The sequence below is a fragment of the Chinchilla lanigera genome, unplaced genomic scaffold (genome assembly GCF_000276665.1).
Source record: "Chinchilla lanigera isolate Chin_1 unplaced genomic scaffold, ChiLan1.0 scaffold00085, whole genome shotgun sequence".
Classification (NCBI taxonomy): Eukaryota; Metazoa; Chordata; class Mammalia; order Rodentia; family Chinchillidae; genus Chinchilla; species Chinchilla lanigera.
The window spans coordinates 9,479,057-9,494,901 of NW_004955486.1; the positions used below are offsets into that span (position 1 = coordinate 9,479,057).

General features: G+C 56.3%; 2 protein-coding genes across 5 annotated transcripts; one reads left to right on the forward strand and one right to left on the reverse strand.

The window, feature by feature from the left end:
- Cpsf3l (cleavage and polyadenylation specific factor 3-like) lies at window positions 1–12,573 on the forward strand. The gene is made up of 17 exons (XM_005404242.2): window positions 1–289; window positions 2,994–3,091; window positions 3,512–3,585; window positions 4,487–4,715; window positions 9,071–9,169; window positions 9,246–9,280; window positions 9,498–9,636; window positions 9,851–9,915; window positions 10,398–10,587; window positions 10,660–10,743; window positions 11,083–11,172; window positions 11,246–11,408; window positions 11,503–11,610; window positions 11,694–11,755; window positions 11,822–11,964; window positions 12,079–12,208; window positions 12,300–12,573. Exons 1-17 carry the CDS (start codon window positions 262–264, stop codon window positions 12,363–12,365), a joined length of 1,803 nt encoding a protein of 600 aa, XP_005404299.1. The 5' UTR covers window positions 1–261; the 3' UTR covers window positions 12,366–12,573.
- On the reverse strand, window positions 12,557–15,690 carry Pusl1 (pseudouridylate synthase-like 1). 4 transcript variants are annotated; one of them, XM_013504194.1, is made up of 8 exons: window positions 15,573–15,690; window positions 15,028–15,085; window positions 14,737–14,924; window positions 14,414–14,569; window positions 14,147–14,317; window positions 13,389–13,443; window positions 13,146–13,317; window positions 12,557–12,867 (listed from the first exon to the last, which is right to left on the reverse strand). In XM_013504194.1, the coding sequence occupies exons 1-8, from the start codon at window positions 15,599–15,601 to the stop codon at window positions 12,821–12,823; spliced, it is 876 nt and encodes a 291-aa protein (XP_013359648.1). In that variant the 5' UTR covers window positions 15,602–15,690; the 3' UTR covers window positions 12,557–12,820. The 4 variants fall into 4 exon arrangements, with proteins under 4 accessions (XP_013359648.1, XP_013359647.1, XP_005404294.1 ...); XM_013504193.1 differs by lacking the exon at window positions 15,573–15,690 and adding an exon at window positions 15,316–15,422; XM_005404237.1 differs by lacking the exon at window positions 15,573–15,690 and adding an exon at window positions 15,295–15,422 and having other exon boundaries at window positions 14,414–14,563.
- Between the last annotated feature and the right edge of the window lie 155 nt (window positions 15,691–15,845).

A 15,845-nucleotide genomic window follows, 5' to 3' on the forward strand; every position in this document is an offset into this window, starting at 1 on the left:
GCCGCGCCCCGCCCGCCGCCAACCAGTGGCCCGGCGCCTCGGGTTCGGCCCCGCCCTGCCCCTCTGATTCGTTGCGGGGTCGCCCAATCAGAACCCTACCAACCGGCCTGCGTTTCCGCCGAGCGGACCGGAAGCTGGGGCAGCTCCACTGGGTTGGCGGGGTCGCCGTGGCTGCTGACGGGTTCTGGCGCCGGTGCCGTCCCGCGTCTTCCCGGCCAGAGGAGTGCGCTGGACGAGGGGACGCAGAGTGCTGGCCCGGCGATGCCTGAAATCAGAGTCACCCCCTTGGGTAAGGCCTTTGTGGTCCACGAGCCCAGCGAGCCACCACTTCCTTGGGCCCCAGCGCGGTCGGGGCCGCGGCCGGCAACCACCGTGCGCCTGGGGAGTGGGGACGGCTTTCCTTCTTCCCGGGCCAGCGAGGAGCGGGCTCGAACTGTTTGAGTTCGGATCCTGGCCGAGGGCTTGCCGCGTGGTCTCAGGGGGTTTAGGTAGCCGCGAGGGAGAGTGGGTCCCGAGTGGGTGCTGCCTCTGCGCCCAGCGGACAGTGGCGCTGACTCCAGCCACAGGGTCTCTTCTGCACGTGCACTGCGACGTCAGGACCCTGGTCCTGTGCTTACTGCCAGGTTACCCGCACTCAGCACTCAGTTTGACTCCCGTCTTGCTTGGTCTGCAACATTAAAAAAAGAAAAGCTTTGAACAGGGCGTTGAGCGTCATGCTGGTAATCCTACAACTTTGGGAGGCTGAGGCAGGAGGATCACAAGGTCTAGCCCAGCCGAGGCAACTTGGTGAGACTTTGTATCAAAATGAAAAAGAGCTAGGGATGTAACTCAGTACAGAACACTTTTTTGTCTTTGTTTTTTTGACACAGTGTCTCGCTATGCAGTTCAGGCTGGCCTTTAGCTCACTTTGTAGCTCAGGCTTGTCTTGAACTTGTAACGATTCTCAATTCTTGTGCCTCCCAGTGTGGGAGTGCTGGGATTACAGGTGTGCACCGCCACACCCGCCCAGAATACTTACCTACCATGCATGAGGTCTTGGGTTCAATGAAAAACAAACAAACAAAAAAACAAACAAAGAAAACCTGTTGCTTTTCGCAAAAACCATAAATGCAGCCTCTAGCAGGATAGAACAGTGTGGAAGAGGAAGTAGTCCATTGAAATACAAAATCCCAGGACAGTAGTCGATTGAAATACAGAGTCCCTGGATGTCTCTGGCTTTTTTTGTGCACTTGTGCCTTGTGTTATCCCAGAACTTGCTTCCTTTGCTAGACAAGATGTGAGAAACATTTTCTTGTTCTGTGCTCGTGTCCTGCTCAGGACTCAGGATCACGTGGACAATACTGAATCTCCCCAGGTCACTTCACCATAGCGCCTTTGCGAAGCCATTCCCCCGTCCTGGTGACCTGCTCACTACCTGGTGGGAAGTCATCTCTTCCTGGTTTTTTTCTGCCATGGTTCTGAAGCTTGTGGGCACCTCGGCCCTGTAACCTCTGTCTGGTGTACATAGGCTGTCTCAGGGCCTCCTTACCCTAGGATGAGAGCCGCGTGTGCACAGGGATGTCTCTTCCTTTGCCTTCTGCTGAGTCCTGTCTCTCCCTCTGTGTTGGGTTGAAGCTGTTTACTCACTGCGCTGCCCAGTGCAGGGCACTACTCTTGTTCCTTGCAGTTGTTGTGCGTCTGTTGGAGGGACAGTGCTTTGACACTGGCTGTCCTTGGCCTTGGAATCTGAACACTAGCCCTGTCCCCACACTCGTTGGTTGTGTCCCCGTGGATGACTCCATTACCTCAGGCCCTTACCTGTGAAAGAGGCAGCCCTTCCCCTTTTCGTCGTCTGAGTCTGGCATGGCTTCAGGACTTGAGTTGCAGCGGGGAGGGGACAGCAGGTACCCTGCCCTCAGGAGTTCACACCATGGGGGGATGGGAACAGGGCTGCAAAAAAACCCACACTTACTAGTACTGGGGCGTGTTTCTCCCATGCCTATGATCTGGGCAGCTTGGGAGGCCGATGCTGGAGGATTGCACATTCAAGGCCAGCTGGACCTCAAGTCTCAACTTAATGAGGCTGTCTCAAAAAATAAAGGGGTGGAGATGTGGCTCAGTCAGCAAGGCCATGGGTTCAATCCCCAGTACCTCTAAGAAAATAAAGCCCCTGAGGCCCTGCCACTGGCTGACTGCCTGATGGCTTGGCCAGGCTACTATGCCACATGTGGTTTGTATGTCCGGCAGGGATAGTTAAATTGGAGTAATGATGGAAGCCAGGCCCTTTGCTATTTGCAGAGCCCTGCTGAGGCTCAGGTCCTGTCCCTTTCCCTGTGTCCCCCTGGAAGCTGGGGGAGGTGGCAGATGGCAGATGGGAGAATGTGTTTGCCCCATCTGGCCTTGGGCTGGAGGTGCTGGTGGGGCTGATGGTTGTCAGCAGAGTGTAGGGACTTGGGCTACTCAAGCAGGTGGAATGGTGTGGGGCCCCTGTTGCTCACTTGTCTGGGCCGGGCCCTCTTGCCATGGCCAGAGTTATTGGTTACTGCCAGACAGCCAGGGCCACGTCTCCCTCTAGCTGGGCTGAGGCCACGTGGGCGACCCTCTTGGTGTGGCTCTGGGAAGGGGTCCCCAGCGCCAGAACTTGGCCTCCAGACCTTTCTCAAATTCAGGAGGGTTGAGGTTTCAGCTGGTTTCAGCTTGGCTGAGAACCCAGAAAGGACCTGAGCTTTTGGGGAGCACCAGTGAGGCCCTACAGAGCCACAGCTTGGCTCTGTTGGTGCTGGGGCAGTGACAGTACCCAGTACTCTGGCAGAGTTGCTGCAACTGTGACTGGTGACTCAGTGATCCCCTCCTTTGCATTTCCCTTGCCTGCAAGTGCAGGTAGTACTGTCTCCCCCCACACATCTGCACAGAGTGGCCTTGAGGTCCAGGCTCCTCCCACTGAAGGTCTGAGGTGCCTGGGAGGTGGGGTGTGGGTATGGCTGTGCCCCTGACCTGCCCTCCTACTTGAACAGGGGCTGGCCAGGATGTGGGCCGCAGCTGTATCTTGGTCTCCATCGCGGGCAAGAATGTCATGTTGGACTGTGGCATGCACATGGGCTTCAATGATGACGTGAGTCCTTTGGGTGTAGTCCGGGGGCGGGGAGGCCACCACCCACCTACTTCTTTAGCGGGGTCCCTGGACCTTGGCTTGAGGACAGACGAGGGGAGTGGGCAGCGGTGGACATCCCTGGGCAGCTGCACCCGTGCGCTGAGTGTGTCACATTGTGCGACAGGTGGGCTGGACTGAGGCGAGCTCCTGGCCCCGAAGCAGCCTGTAGGCTGGGCTCAGGGCTCACATTCTAGTTTGAGAGGTCAGCAGTGGTCCCAGCAGCAGGACCTTCCTGGGGTGCACGTGAACATGATGGTACAGATGGTGTCCCAGGCTGGGGGTGTACTGAGTTCTCTTCCTGTGCTTGCTTTGGGGCACCAGCCGGCCCCGCTGCTTTCTGGGGGCCCGAGCTACTTTCTGACATTTGCTCTTGGTTCTCAGAGGCGCTTTCCTGACTTTTCCTATATTACCCAGAACGGCCGGCTGACCGACTTCTTGGACTGTGTGATCATCAGGTGGGTGCAGTCCGGGTCATGGTGAGCTGCCCACTGCCTGGAGCTCAGGGCTCTGTGCCCAGGCTGTCTGTGTGCCTGACTCTTCATTGGGAGACCAGCCCCTCTGAGGGGCACCCTGAGGGGAAGGACCAGAGCCTGGCAGGTTCCAGGAAGTTGAGGTGGAGCCAGGGCAATCAGGCCTGGGGCCATCCCACCAGTGCCAAAGCAGTGCAGAGCCCAGCATTGCTCCTGCCCCTCTGGCTCGCAAGGCCTTTCAGCTGCGCGTGGCAGTGGTGACAGCTCCCTCTCGCTTCCTCCTAGTTTGTGTCACACATGTCCAGTGTCTGCTTGTTCCTCTTCCTGACTGCTAACTCTGGTCTTCTGGCCCCATGCTGCCTCAAGAATGCCAAGCCCTGCTGGCCACTCCAGATGTCTGCACTGGCCCTGACCCCAATCTCCAAGTTCAGTCTGGCCACCAACCTGTCACCTCCCCATCCCACAGGGCTGAGCCAAGGACAGGCACATTTCTCTTCCTCCTCCCCTCTCTTCCCACCCAGCCCTCCAGCCCTCTCGACCCTTGCTGCCCTCTGCAGCCCGCCCCAGAGCCCTCACTGCTGGGCTTCTGTGGTCTTCATTCCTGTGGACTCGGCCATGGGTGCTGCCCTCCCAGTGCAGTGTTCTCCCTGAGCCTTTCTTCTCTTCATGGATACACTGCTGTCTGACACATGATTTGATGCTTTGCTAGGCCTTTGACCATGCATTTGGGAAGGAGGTGCTTTTCACGTGTGCTTATTTTGATCAGTGTGTGGGGTGTGTCTGGTGCACAGGAGACCCTCCATGGATACGTGGTGAGACCATGAGCCCAGAGGTGGTGTGGGCCGACTGTGGGGTGGTCCCTGACTGACTGGTGCTGTCCCCACAGCCACTTCCACCTGGACCACTGTGGGGCGCTCCCCTACTTCAGTGAGATGGTGGGCTACGACGGGCCCATATACATGACCCACCCCACCCAGGCCATCTGCCCCATCCTGCTGGAGGACTACCGCAAGATCGCTGTGGACAAGAAGGGCGAGGCCAACTTCTTCACTTCCCAGATGATCAAAGACTGCATGAAGAAGGTGGTGGCTGTCCACCTGCACCAGACAGTCCAGGTCAGGGGCTGTAGGCACCAGGGCCTCACGGGCCTGCTCAACACCATCTGGAAGGTCGTGGGTCCAGCACACATTGGCATTTCCCCTGGACAGTGTGCACGGGGCATGGGCATGTGGACTTGTGGCTCTGCCCACATGGCCCTGAAGAGGCCAGGCTGGCCCCAGAAGCATGCTTGTGCCATCTGGGCACATTGGGGCTTGGGGCGAGCTCTGCTGTCAGAGACTTACTGGTGTCTCGTGTGTTGGCTAGAGGGAAGGTGAAAGGCAGAGGGCAAGGTGGCAAGGCCTAAATGGTGCCCATTACCAGCCCGGAGTGACCTTCTGGGCCAGGGAGGGAGGAGGGGTTCAGATGGGCAGCTGAAAAGTCAGATTTGGAAGCTTTCTCATGAAGGTGTGGCCGTGTGTGTGTCTCATTAGATCTGCACATTTTGGGTGTTTTGCCCTTCCAATTGAAGCTTTTGTCCCTATGAAACATGTCTGTCTCTCTTAGGTAATGCTGTTATCTTACAATCTACTTGTCTGGTAATGCAGTTATGCCATCTCCCACGGACATTTTTTTGTAATATTTTCATGCTGTGCCTTTTTCTGCTGTTTTACTTAGAACTTTTTGTACCCACCACCCCCTTGAATCCAGGGCCCTCCAACTGAGCCATATTCTGTGCTGCTTTTTTGTTTGTTTTTTGAGGCAGTTTCACTGTGTAGTTCATGCTGGCCTTGAGCTTACTATGTAGCCTGGGGGGCCTTGAACTCACAGTGATCCTCCTGCCTCAGCTGAGTGCTGGTTTGTAGGTGTGTGCCACCATGCCCGGCCTCTTACTTTTTTTGAAGTGGAGCTTCACTAAGCTGCCCCGGCTGGCTTCAGACTTTCAGTCCTCCTGCTTTAGCCTCTCTCAGGTAGCTGGGTTCAAGCCCTGTACTTCTGCTTCTTGCTCTGCACTGTATTTTATTTTATTTTTACGTATTTATTTTTTTGAGACAGGGTCTTGCTGTGCAGTCCAGGCTGGCCTCGAACTCAATTATGTATTCCAGGTTGGCCTCCAACTCCCAGAGACCCTTCTGCCTCAGCCTCCCAGTGCATTGTATTTTAAATGTGGCTCTTTTACATAGAATGTAGTTTTGTTTTTAAATTACAGCCTGATAGAGGTTAGGGATTTAGTTCAGTGTTATAAGGCCCTGGGTTCAGTTTTCAGCACCAAAAAATTTAAAAACAAAACAAAAATAAGTTAATTAATTACAACCTGATAACATGTTTAGATGGTGCATTTTGATTCTACATCTAGTGAGATTACTTGGGTTAGACATACCATTTAACTATTTACTTCCTATTTGTCTTTTTTGTATTACCTTTTTTGATTAATTGCTATTTTAAAATCCATTTTGCCTTTTCTTGTTTAGCAGTTACATATTCTTTTACAGTTCTCTTAGTGATTACAAGATACATTTATGCCAACAAAACCTTAAGCCACTGACTTTTGCCTTGTTCCTGGATAACACAAGTTTTAGAACATTTAAAATCCATTTCTTTCTCTCCCGATTTACTCACCTTATTTCCATGTAACTGTATCAGTGTATCTGTAACCCAGGGACATGTCTGTACCACTTGATGTGGTCAGTATTTTCTCAATTTTATGTATGTACTGTTTAGGCCTTGTGAGTTTTCACTTTTTACCCAGGATAATTTACCTTTTATATAAAGAAAACCAGCATGGGTCTGTTGGCAGTGACTTTTTTATTTGTCTCTGAATGGATTTATTTCACTTATCTTCATTCTCTTTTTTTTTTTTTTAAGATGGGGTCTTGCCATGTAGTATAGACTGGCCTTGAAGTTACCCTCTTACTCAATCCTCCTGCCTCAGCCTCCAAAGTGCTGGGATTGCAGGTGTGCACCACCACACCCTGCTCTTTTTTGTTCTTTCTTTCTTTCCTTTTTTTTTTTTTTTTTTTTTTTTTGACACAGGGTCTCAGTAGGCAGCCCAGGCTGCCCCTGAACTCATGACGATTCTTCTGCCTCAGCCTCCTGAGTGCTGGGATTACAGATATGTGCCATGACACACAGCATTCTTTTTCTTTTATATGTAAAACACCGTTTTTACTTTTCCTCCTTGGACTGCAGGAGAGCTAGGGAGCATCTGGGCACATCTTTGTTTATGAGGGCTCAAGAGATGAGCAAGATCTGCCCCTAGATCTACTTATCATTTCAAAACCATGGTTGTCTTCATTTGCAAATCTCTGTAGCTTGCAGAACATGTCCAGGAGGGTCAGTGTCAGCTGGTGGCCCAGCCATTGTTACCATCTCCTCCTGGCTGGTGCCAGCTGTCTATGCCACTGTGCCTTCAGGTAGCAGGGCCAGCAGGGACCAGGGAGGCAAGGCTGGTGGCCCATGACAAAGGCCCAGAGACATCTGAGGTGTTTCTCCCTGGCTTGATGTGCCCTGGAAGCCACTGCAGGCAGAAGGGCAGAACCATGACTTGCGCTGTGGTGGCTGTCATGCTATTGAGGCACAGGTGGCTGAGTCGAGCATGTGTCAGTTTGTGGACTGCGCTGTGACTAGGGTCTGCCTTGCAAGCTCCTGCTGCAAAAGAGATGCCACAAGTCCTTTCCAGTGATTGATGATTGCCTCAGAAAAGTTAGGTAGCCTTCACCAACAAAGTAATTGGAAATCAAAGGCTGGCTGCTTTCTGAGGGTTTCTGTAAAGAATGTCCAAGGACTTGTGCCCCAGGAAAAGACCATGTCAGTCACCGGACAGCTGTAGGCATTCCAGGTTGCACTCCTTCAGGTCTTGTCTCTGTCTTCAGCCCTAGCACCCAAAAAAGATCAAAGGGACCATCTCTCATTCAGTCTGTCACTTTAGCTGCCTGTTTTATAAATCACCATCTGCAGAGAGAACCCATTCGCTGTGAGAACCCATTTTCACAGTACAAGTGATTGTGGCCAAAATTCATGTCCTGTTTTTCTGGTATGGCAGACATAGGTCAGGCTGGGTACTGTAGACCGGGAACAGCATTGAGCCTCAGTCTCTTCATCACTGCAGTGAGGCCCCCTCCTGGCAGTGCAGATGACCACACCACCGCCCACCATGGGTGAGCTAGGCCTGCAGTGTGCTACTGAGACCTGGCCATTTTGAGCTAAAAGGACTGCCCAGCTGGGATTTCTCTCTTTTTTTTCTTGAGGCAGGGTCCCAGTATGTAATTCATGCTGGTCTTTTTTTAAAAAAATATTATTATTATTTTTTTTTGGTCTTATTGAGACAGGGTCTCGGTATGCAGTTCAGGCTGGCCTTGAGCTCACTTTGTAGCCCAGGCTGGTCTCGAATTCACAACAGTCCTCCTGCCTCAGCCTCCTGAGTACTGGGATTACAGGCGTGCGCCACTATGCATGGCCAGCTGAGATTTCAGAAAGTGGATTCTTCTCTTTTACTCTTTTCCCCTTCTAGGACTGATTTTGTTTGTTTGTTTTTGGTTTTTCTCCGGTACCAGGAACCGAACTCACGACCTTGCACCTGCCAGGCAGGCGCTTTTGCCGCTGAGCTAAATCCCCAGCCCCTCTAGGACTGATTGATTGGTATTGGGATGGAACATTGTTTGATTCATTATTTTCCTTTTTTTGAGACAGGGTCTACTATGTAACCCAAATATCTCAAACTTGAATCCTCCTGTTTTAGCCTATGGTTTCTGGGATTACAGGCATGTGCCCCCATGCCTGACTTCTTTTTAAAAGTGTTTGTTGTCCATCCCAGACGGAACCTGATGAGGATATATTTTCTAAGGACCTCGCTTCCTTTTTTGCAGTAGTGGGAGGTGAACCCAGGGCTTCATATGTGGTAGGCAAGTGCTCTACTACTGAACTACATCCATAGCCCATACTTCCTAGTTTTAGAATTTCTACCTAGTTTTAGAATTTTAGAATTGTAGTTTTTTTGAGTTTTGCCCACATTTTTAAAAAAAATTTTTATTTTTTGTCTTTTTGAGAGGTCTCGATATGCAGTTCAGGCTGGCCTTGAGCTCACTTTGTAGCTCAGGCTGGTTTTGAACTCACAACGATCCACCTGCCTCAGCCTCCCGAGTGCTGCGATTACAAGTGTGCACCACCACGCCCAGCTGCCCACATTTTTAGTCCTGCATTTATCTCTTTGGATGTTAGGTTCTGAAAGGTTCTCCAAGCCATGCCTGGAGACTCCATTTTCAGAGCCCTTGGCACTTTGTCTCCTCTGTGCTTTCGCCATGTTGGTCCATCTGGTGACTTTTGGTTGAGACCTGGGCATCATGGGAGAAAAACAGGAGCTGATGAAATGTTCAGAAGACTGCTTCCTGCCACACCTGCTCTCCCTGTCTGAGCTCAGCCCTCTCTTTTGCAGGTGGATGATGAGCTGGAAATCAAGGCGTACTATGCAGGCCATGTGCTGGGGGCTGCCATGTTCCAGATTAAAGTGGGCTCAGAGTCTGTGGTCTACACGGTCAGTGGAGAGCTTGGGGCTCAGGTGGGGCTGCTGGGTGTGGGAATAGCCTCCTTATTGCTACTTTTTTTGCCAGGGTGATTATAACATGACCCCAGACAGGCACTTGGGGTAAGTCGGATTCCCTGGAGCTCAGAGACCTGCGAGGGGGTAGTGGAGCTGCACACCAGGGTGGTCAGCATGGGCCCCATGTGGAGTCCCTGGGGAGCCCAGAAGCAGGAACCCCCGGGTTCAGGCCAGGCCCATGCAGAGGGGCCTAGGAAAATGGCTGTGCCAGGGCTTGCTCTGTGGGAACGAACTACCATAGGCCATAACGTGCCTCTTGCAGAGCTGCTTGGATTGATAAGTGTCGCCCCAACCTGCTCATCACGGAGTCTACCTATGCCACAACCATCCGTGACTCCAAGCGCTGCCGGGAGCGAGACTTCCTGAAGAAAGTCCATGAGACTGTGGAGCGTGGTGGGAAGGTAGCGGCTCTGGACTGTGGGGTTGGCACCAGGACTGTGGTCAGTGGGGGCTGGGGCCAGGCAAGGCCTCATCTCAAGATGCCCCTGAGTGGACACAGGCTGCCTCCAGTCGTGAGGTTCCGGTGCGTTTGGTTCTCACAGCAGCTGCTTGGCAAGGAGGTGGGCACAGCATGCTGCCCACTGAGCTCTCCTGAGCCTGCCTCACTGCCTTCAGGTTCTGATCCCTGTGTTTGCACTGGGCCGTGCACAGGAGCTCTGCATCCTGCTGGAGACCTTCTGGTAGGTGCAGCTCAGGCTGCTGTTTGGGAGCCCTACCCCATGTGGGCAGTACAGGGTGGGAAGCCCATGAATGGGAAGCCCAGGTGGGAAGCCCATGAATTCAAGCCCATTTCCATGAATGGGAGAGTTGGCTACTCGTACACCTGAGCAGGGTGTGAGCTTCAGAAGAGTTGAGGCAGCACTGGCCACCCCTGGTATCTTGGCCCCTCACTATTGTGGAGGGCCTGCCTATGGTCTGAAGTCCACATCACAGCAGCTGATCCAGCTGTTGTCAGGGTCCCTAGTCCAACCCACAACAGCCCCGGGGATGCTGTCTGCCGTGTTTTATAGGGCATGGGCAGAGGGTACTGGTGCTGCGGTCAAGACAGCAGGGGCTTAGCCCTCATGGGATGAGGTCCAGGCCATACAATGCTGTGCATTGGGTGCTACGCAGCAATGTCCCCCACTGCGGCCTTGCACTGACTGGGGTGGCGGGCCCTCAGGGAGCGCATGAACCTGAAGGTGCCCATCTACTTCTCCACGGGCCTGACGGAGAAGGCCAACCACTACTACAAACTCTTCATCACCTGGACCAACCAGAAGATCCGGAAGACGTTTGTCCAGAGGAACATGTTTGAGTTTAAGCACATCAAAGCCTTTGACCGGGCATTTGCTGACAATCCAGGACCTATGGTAAGGCCCAGGCAGGGTGCCCTCTGCACATCGTGTATGAGTCTTGCGCCCTGATCTCCATTTGTCCTGCAGGTTGTGTTTGCCACACCAGGGATGCTGCATGCGGGCCAGTCCCTGCAGATCTTCCGGAAATGGGCAGGAAATGAGAAGAACATGGTGAGGGCTCTGGGCTTGGGGCCATTCTCTGGAGACCTGTGAGGTGGGCATGACAGCCTCCCACAGGTGCAGGGTAGAGAGGGATGGTCCTTCGCTTTGTCCCTCCACTGCTCACATGCTTCCCCCCACACTGGCCTGGGGGATGTTGCTGCTCCTGGTGGGGGTGCTGGTGTCCAGCCTGGTCAGCTCAGACTGACTCAGTCTCCTGAGTGGCTGTACCACGATGGGCTCTCAGCCTGGCCCTAGGGTCTGCAGCAGGGCCCAGGAAGGAAGGAGCTGCCTGGGTGGATGTAGCATCCCAAGAAGGCCCTGGTGGCTGAGGCCGTCCCTGCTCCACAGGTCATCATGCCTGGCTACTGTGTGCAGGGCACTGTGGGCCACAAGATCCTCAGTGGGCAGCGCAAGCTGGAGATGGAGGGGCGACAGGTGGTGAGTCCCCACCCTTGCCCAGGCTGTGTGGGTGGCCAGGTCCCTGCTGGTGGTAACTATGCCCCCCCCACAGCTGGAGGTTAAGATGCAGGTGGAGTACATGTCGTTCAGTGCCCACGCCGATGCCAAGGGCATCATGCAGCTGGTGGGGCAGGCAGAGCCAGAGAGTGTGCTGCTGGTACATGGCGAAGCCAAGAAGATGGAGTTCCTGCGGCAGAAGATCGAGCAGGAATTCCGTAGGTGCCCGGTACCATGAAGGGAGCACGGCAGGGTGTACTCAGGCTGCAGGCAAGGCTAGACAGCCTGGACTAAGGCTGTTTGTGCTCCCAGGGGTCAGCTGCTACATGCCAGCCAACGGCGAGACAGTGACGCTGCCCACAAGTCCCAGCATTCCTGTGGGCATCTCCCTGGGGCTGCTGAAGCGGGAGATGGCGCAGGGTATGAGGGCAGGTGGGGATGTGAGGTAGGTGGGTGGCTGGTAAGTAGGGACCTGTGTTCACGCAGCTGCCCCCTCCCCACAGGGCTGCTTTCTGAGGCCAAAAAGCCACGGCTCTTGCATGGCACCCTGATCATGAAGGACAGTGTGAGTGTGTGGGTTGTGGGGGTGGAGGGCAGTACCACCCCCACCCTGACCTGCCCTGCCTTGCAGAACTTCCGGCTCGTGTCCTCCGAGCAAGCCCTGAAGGAGCTGGGCCTGGCTGAGCACCAGCTGCGCTTCACCTGCCGTGTGCACCTGCAGGACACACGCAAGGAGCAGGAGATGGCCCTGCGTGTCTACAGCCACCTCAAGAGGTCTGTGCCTGGTCCTGTCCCCACCCCTGGATGAGCCCTGGTCTCCCCAGGCCTCCCCCCAGCACCCTGTAAGACCCCAGGGCAAGACAGGGTCTCACGGGGCCTCACCTGCAGCACCCTGAAGGACCACTGCGTGCAGCACCTCCCTGATGGCTCTGTGACTGTGGAGTCCATACTCATCCAGGCTGCTGCCCACTCGGAGGACCCAGGCACCAAGGTGCTGCTGGTCTCCTGGACTTACCAGGTATGGGTGCAGGGGATCACTGGTATATGCTGTTGGGATGGGGAAGCTTCATGTGCTGGGTGAGATGACTGCCCTCTCTCCTTTCCTGCAGGATGAAGAGCTAGGGAGCTTCCTCACTGCATTGCTCAAGAAGGGTCTCCCCCAGACCCCTAGCTGACACGCTGCTCACTCAGGCCTGTGCCGTTGCTCTGCAACTGTGCCCAGCAGGACCTGGGCCCCAACCTTAGGACTGTGGCATCTGTGCCACCAAACCCGTGGCTGGGCCACAGACCCTCTCCAGGGACAAGGACAGCCCCATGACAGGCCAGCCCAAGCATAACTTTGGCAGAGCAATAAAGAGGCCTCTGGGGCCACCTCACATTTTATTTACTCCCAGTCTCTGAGAGAGAAGTGGGGGTACTCCCAGAGCAGCAGGACCAAAGGCTGCCAAGATGTCACCCTGTCTTTTGCACCACATCCTGATCCAGCCCCCTCTGGGGCAGAAACCTGGTGGTGGGAGCCAAAAGGAAGCGGGGCTTGGCAGGACAGCTGCAGTTCTAGGTGCCTGCGTCCAGTGAATAGAGCGAGGTCCAGCAGTTGGGCCAGCGTAACCTCGGGTGGACATCAGAGTCACTAGCAGTTGTCACACTGTGGACTCTGTAGGGTATAGGAGGCTGGACCTGTGGACCAAACCTAGATCAGCCTGGAGCAGGGGCCAACCCCAAAACCCACCCTCCCTTATTGGCAGGACCTGAAAAGCAGGCAGCTCATTCTAGTACATGCTTTGCCTATCCCACTGGGTGCCGTGGGACCCTGGGTGTCCTGGGACTCTGATCTGCCAGGACAATAGGAGGGCTTCAACTGGCATCAAGCACTCCCTCTCCCAGTGAAGACTCAGCCTTGGGGGTAGGAATCAGTGGGGTGCACAGCAAGGACCCCTCACCAGCCCACCTCTTACCAGGATGCCCCAAGTCCCCATAGATCACTGACTTCAGAAACAAGCCCTGGGCCGGGGCAACTCGAGCCTGGTGCTTGCCCAGAGGGTCTCTGCTTTCCAGAATCTCCTTCACGTGGGCTGGCTTCAAAGCCCCTCGCCCCACAGCCACTAGCACAGCTGTCATCCTCCGAACCTGTAACCACAGCCAAGGCTGGCACAGGGACCTGGTTGTGCCCACCCCCAAGAAGGCCCAGGAGAGCCCACCTGGCGGTATAAGAAAGACTGGCTCTCAAACTCCAGGGTCCAGAACTGCAGCCTCCTAGGGACACAGACACGTGTGACATCCAGGCGTGGGCCAGCACCAGCCATCCTAACTGCCGTGTGGCCTCAGGCAGGGGAAGCTGAGGGCTCATCCACAGGATCACATGACCGACCATCTGTCCCCAAGAGTGGCCAGTGGAGGGGATCCAAAGCTGATAGTGACTACAGCGTGTGAGGAAGGCAGCAGGAGGCTCTAGGCTTCTGAGTGAAGATGCCAGGGTGCTGGGTGCTGGGGTAGGGGGTGCAGCCTACCTACTGCAGCCTGGCTACTCAGCAGTAGCCACTTCCCTTGGGGTTGGCCCCAACTGGGGAGGTTCTAGGTCAGCAGCTGCCACCTGGCAGGAAGCCCACTGGGCAGTGCTAGGAGCAGCGGAACCTACTCCCTGCCAGGCTGGGCCGGAACCACTAGCATCAGTGAAACCTTTTCATTAGCTGCCAAAACCCATCTGCTGGGCAGAGCTTCGGGCAGGGCAAGGGTCCTTGGAGAAAGACAGCATTCTGTTTTCTGCTCCCTAGCCTGGCAGAGACCCAGCCTAGGGGGGTGCTCAGCTAGAGGCTAATGGGTATCTGGCCCACACCCTCCAGCTGGCCAGGACCCATGGATGCCTAGCACACTGTCTACTTCTCACCTGTCTTTGTGGCCCCAGACTGGCACTAGTACCCTGGGGTAGGGCCACAGCAGAAAGGCCACCCATCCTCACCTGCTCTCCGGGGAGAGGACAAAGGGGCTGGCCAGACCAGGGGACACGGAGATGCGGCGCAGTGTGCGGATGGAGCTTGGAGTTGGGCTGCCAGCCGACTGGAAGGCGCTGAAGTCGTGTGTCCCAAGGAGGTGTTGAGCAGCCTCCTGCATGGCGGCCACATCCAAGCAGCTGGAGGGAGGGGGCCAGAAGAATGTCAGGACAAGGCGGTGCGTCCAGGCAGGCCTATGAGTCCCCTCCCTCTCTGTCACTCAGGCCCACACTCACTCTGCTGGTAGAGCCCAGCACAGGTTCCGTTCAAACACCGGCAGTTGGTGATGGCAGGTGCAGCCCGTCACCAGGCGGTACAGGTACGTTCTGGAAGTGGCTGCGTGGCGCGCGTGGAAGTCACTGGGCACTCGGAAGGCCTGCAGGACCCTGTGGCTGCAGTCAGGCTCAGGGCAGGAACAAGGCTGCCCACCCACCCAGGTGACACCTTGGTACCTGGAGCCTCACCCCCAAGTTCTGTATTTCTGGGTCTCCAGCCTACCCCTGCGGTGGACAAGGCCAAAGGCAGAGCAGGCCAAGGGTGTTCAGGTCGTCCTGCTCACCTGATGGCCGGGTGCCTCAGGTGGGTGTTGAGGGCCTTGGCCAAGATCTCGGGGGAGAAGGGCGGCCTGCCCTGGCCACGCCGAACGTCCAGATGCGCTGCGTTGCTAAGCGCATGGACCCCGGCATCCGTGCGGCTGGAGAGGGTAAACCTGACGGGCTCCACCGAGTTCAGCCGCTCTGCGGCCTCCTGCAAGGATTAGGTCGAAGGCTGGATATGGTGGCCGCGCCTCACGCCCCCACGCGAGCGGGGCTCTCCCCCGCCCCCTATCCCAGCCCAGCAAGGGCCTCACCTCCAGGTAGTTCTGCACCCCGACAACGCGCTGGGCGCCCCTGACGGCCGCGACCCCGCTGCGGACAGAGGCGGCCACAGTCACCGGGCAGCGTCCGTAGACGCCCCCAGCCCCCGCCGCCGCCACCCCGAGGCCGGACAAAGCGTTTCCTGTCCCCGACCGCAGGGCACCCCCGCCCGGACATCACGTCCTCCACACTGGCTCCCCGGACGGCTCGCGACCCCGAGTGGCGGGACGGGCGGGAAGGGAGGTGGTTGGAAAACGTACTTAAAGTCTGTCCCCACGTACTGGAAGTACACGAGGTAGCGCGCCAGCCCCGCACCCACCGCCGGCGCCGGATACATGGCAAGCGGCTGGCGGCGACCACACGTGGTGTCGCTCGCCCCGGCCACGCCCCCGCGCCTGCGCGCTCGTCCTGGCCCGGCCGCTGGGGGGCGGGGTGGGGAGGCGGGGCCCGTCTTAGGGAGCGGGTTCAAAGTATGCCACCTGCTGGCCCGCGAAAGCCCTCCCCCCCCCCGACCGGCTACAGCGGGACGCGCGCTCACCTTGTGGGACCTGCACTACCTTCGCGCATGCCCTCCCTCCGTCATCCACTCGTTCCCTCTCTCGCCCCGCGCCGCCGCCGCCTGCCCTGTCCTCCCGGGGCGTGGCTGTCCGACCGTCCTGGTCAAATCCTTCCATATGTGGTTTTTGCAAACGCCCCGAGTTGCGCAACAGTCGGGATGGCTGCGGCGGGTGGGGCCCACGCCCTCGAAGTTCCCGCGGCTCCGCCGACAGCCTCCGAAGCCGGACTGTCGCGGCCCGCCCAGGTCCTCGAC

Coding starts and splice junctions, on each gene's coding strand:
- Cpsf3l (XM_005404242.2), top strand. CDS start 262: ATGCCTGAAATCAGAGTCACCCCCTTGG. Junction 9,170..9,245: donor CAGAGTCTGTGGTCTACACG/GTCAGTGGAGAG, acceptor TTTTTTTGCCAG/GGTGATTATAACATGACCCC. Junction 12,209..12,299: donor TGGTCTCCTGGACTTACCAG/GTATGGGTGCAG, acceptor CCTTTCCTGCAG/GATGAAGAGCTAGGGAGCTT.
- Pusl1 (XM_013504191.1), bottom strand. CDS start 15,371: ATGTATCCGGCGCCGGCGGTGGGTGCGGGGCTGGCGCGCTACCTCGTG. Junction 14,925..15,027: donor GGGTGCAGAACTACCTGGAG/GTGAGGCCCTTG, acceptor TAATCCTTGCAG/GAGGCCGCAGAGCGGCTGAA. Junction 12,868..13,145: donor TGGGGACTTGGGGCATCCTG/GTAAGAGGTGGG, acceptor TTTGGTCCACAG/GTCCAGCCTCCTATACCCTA.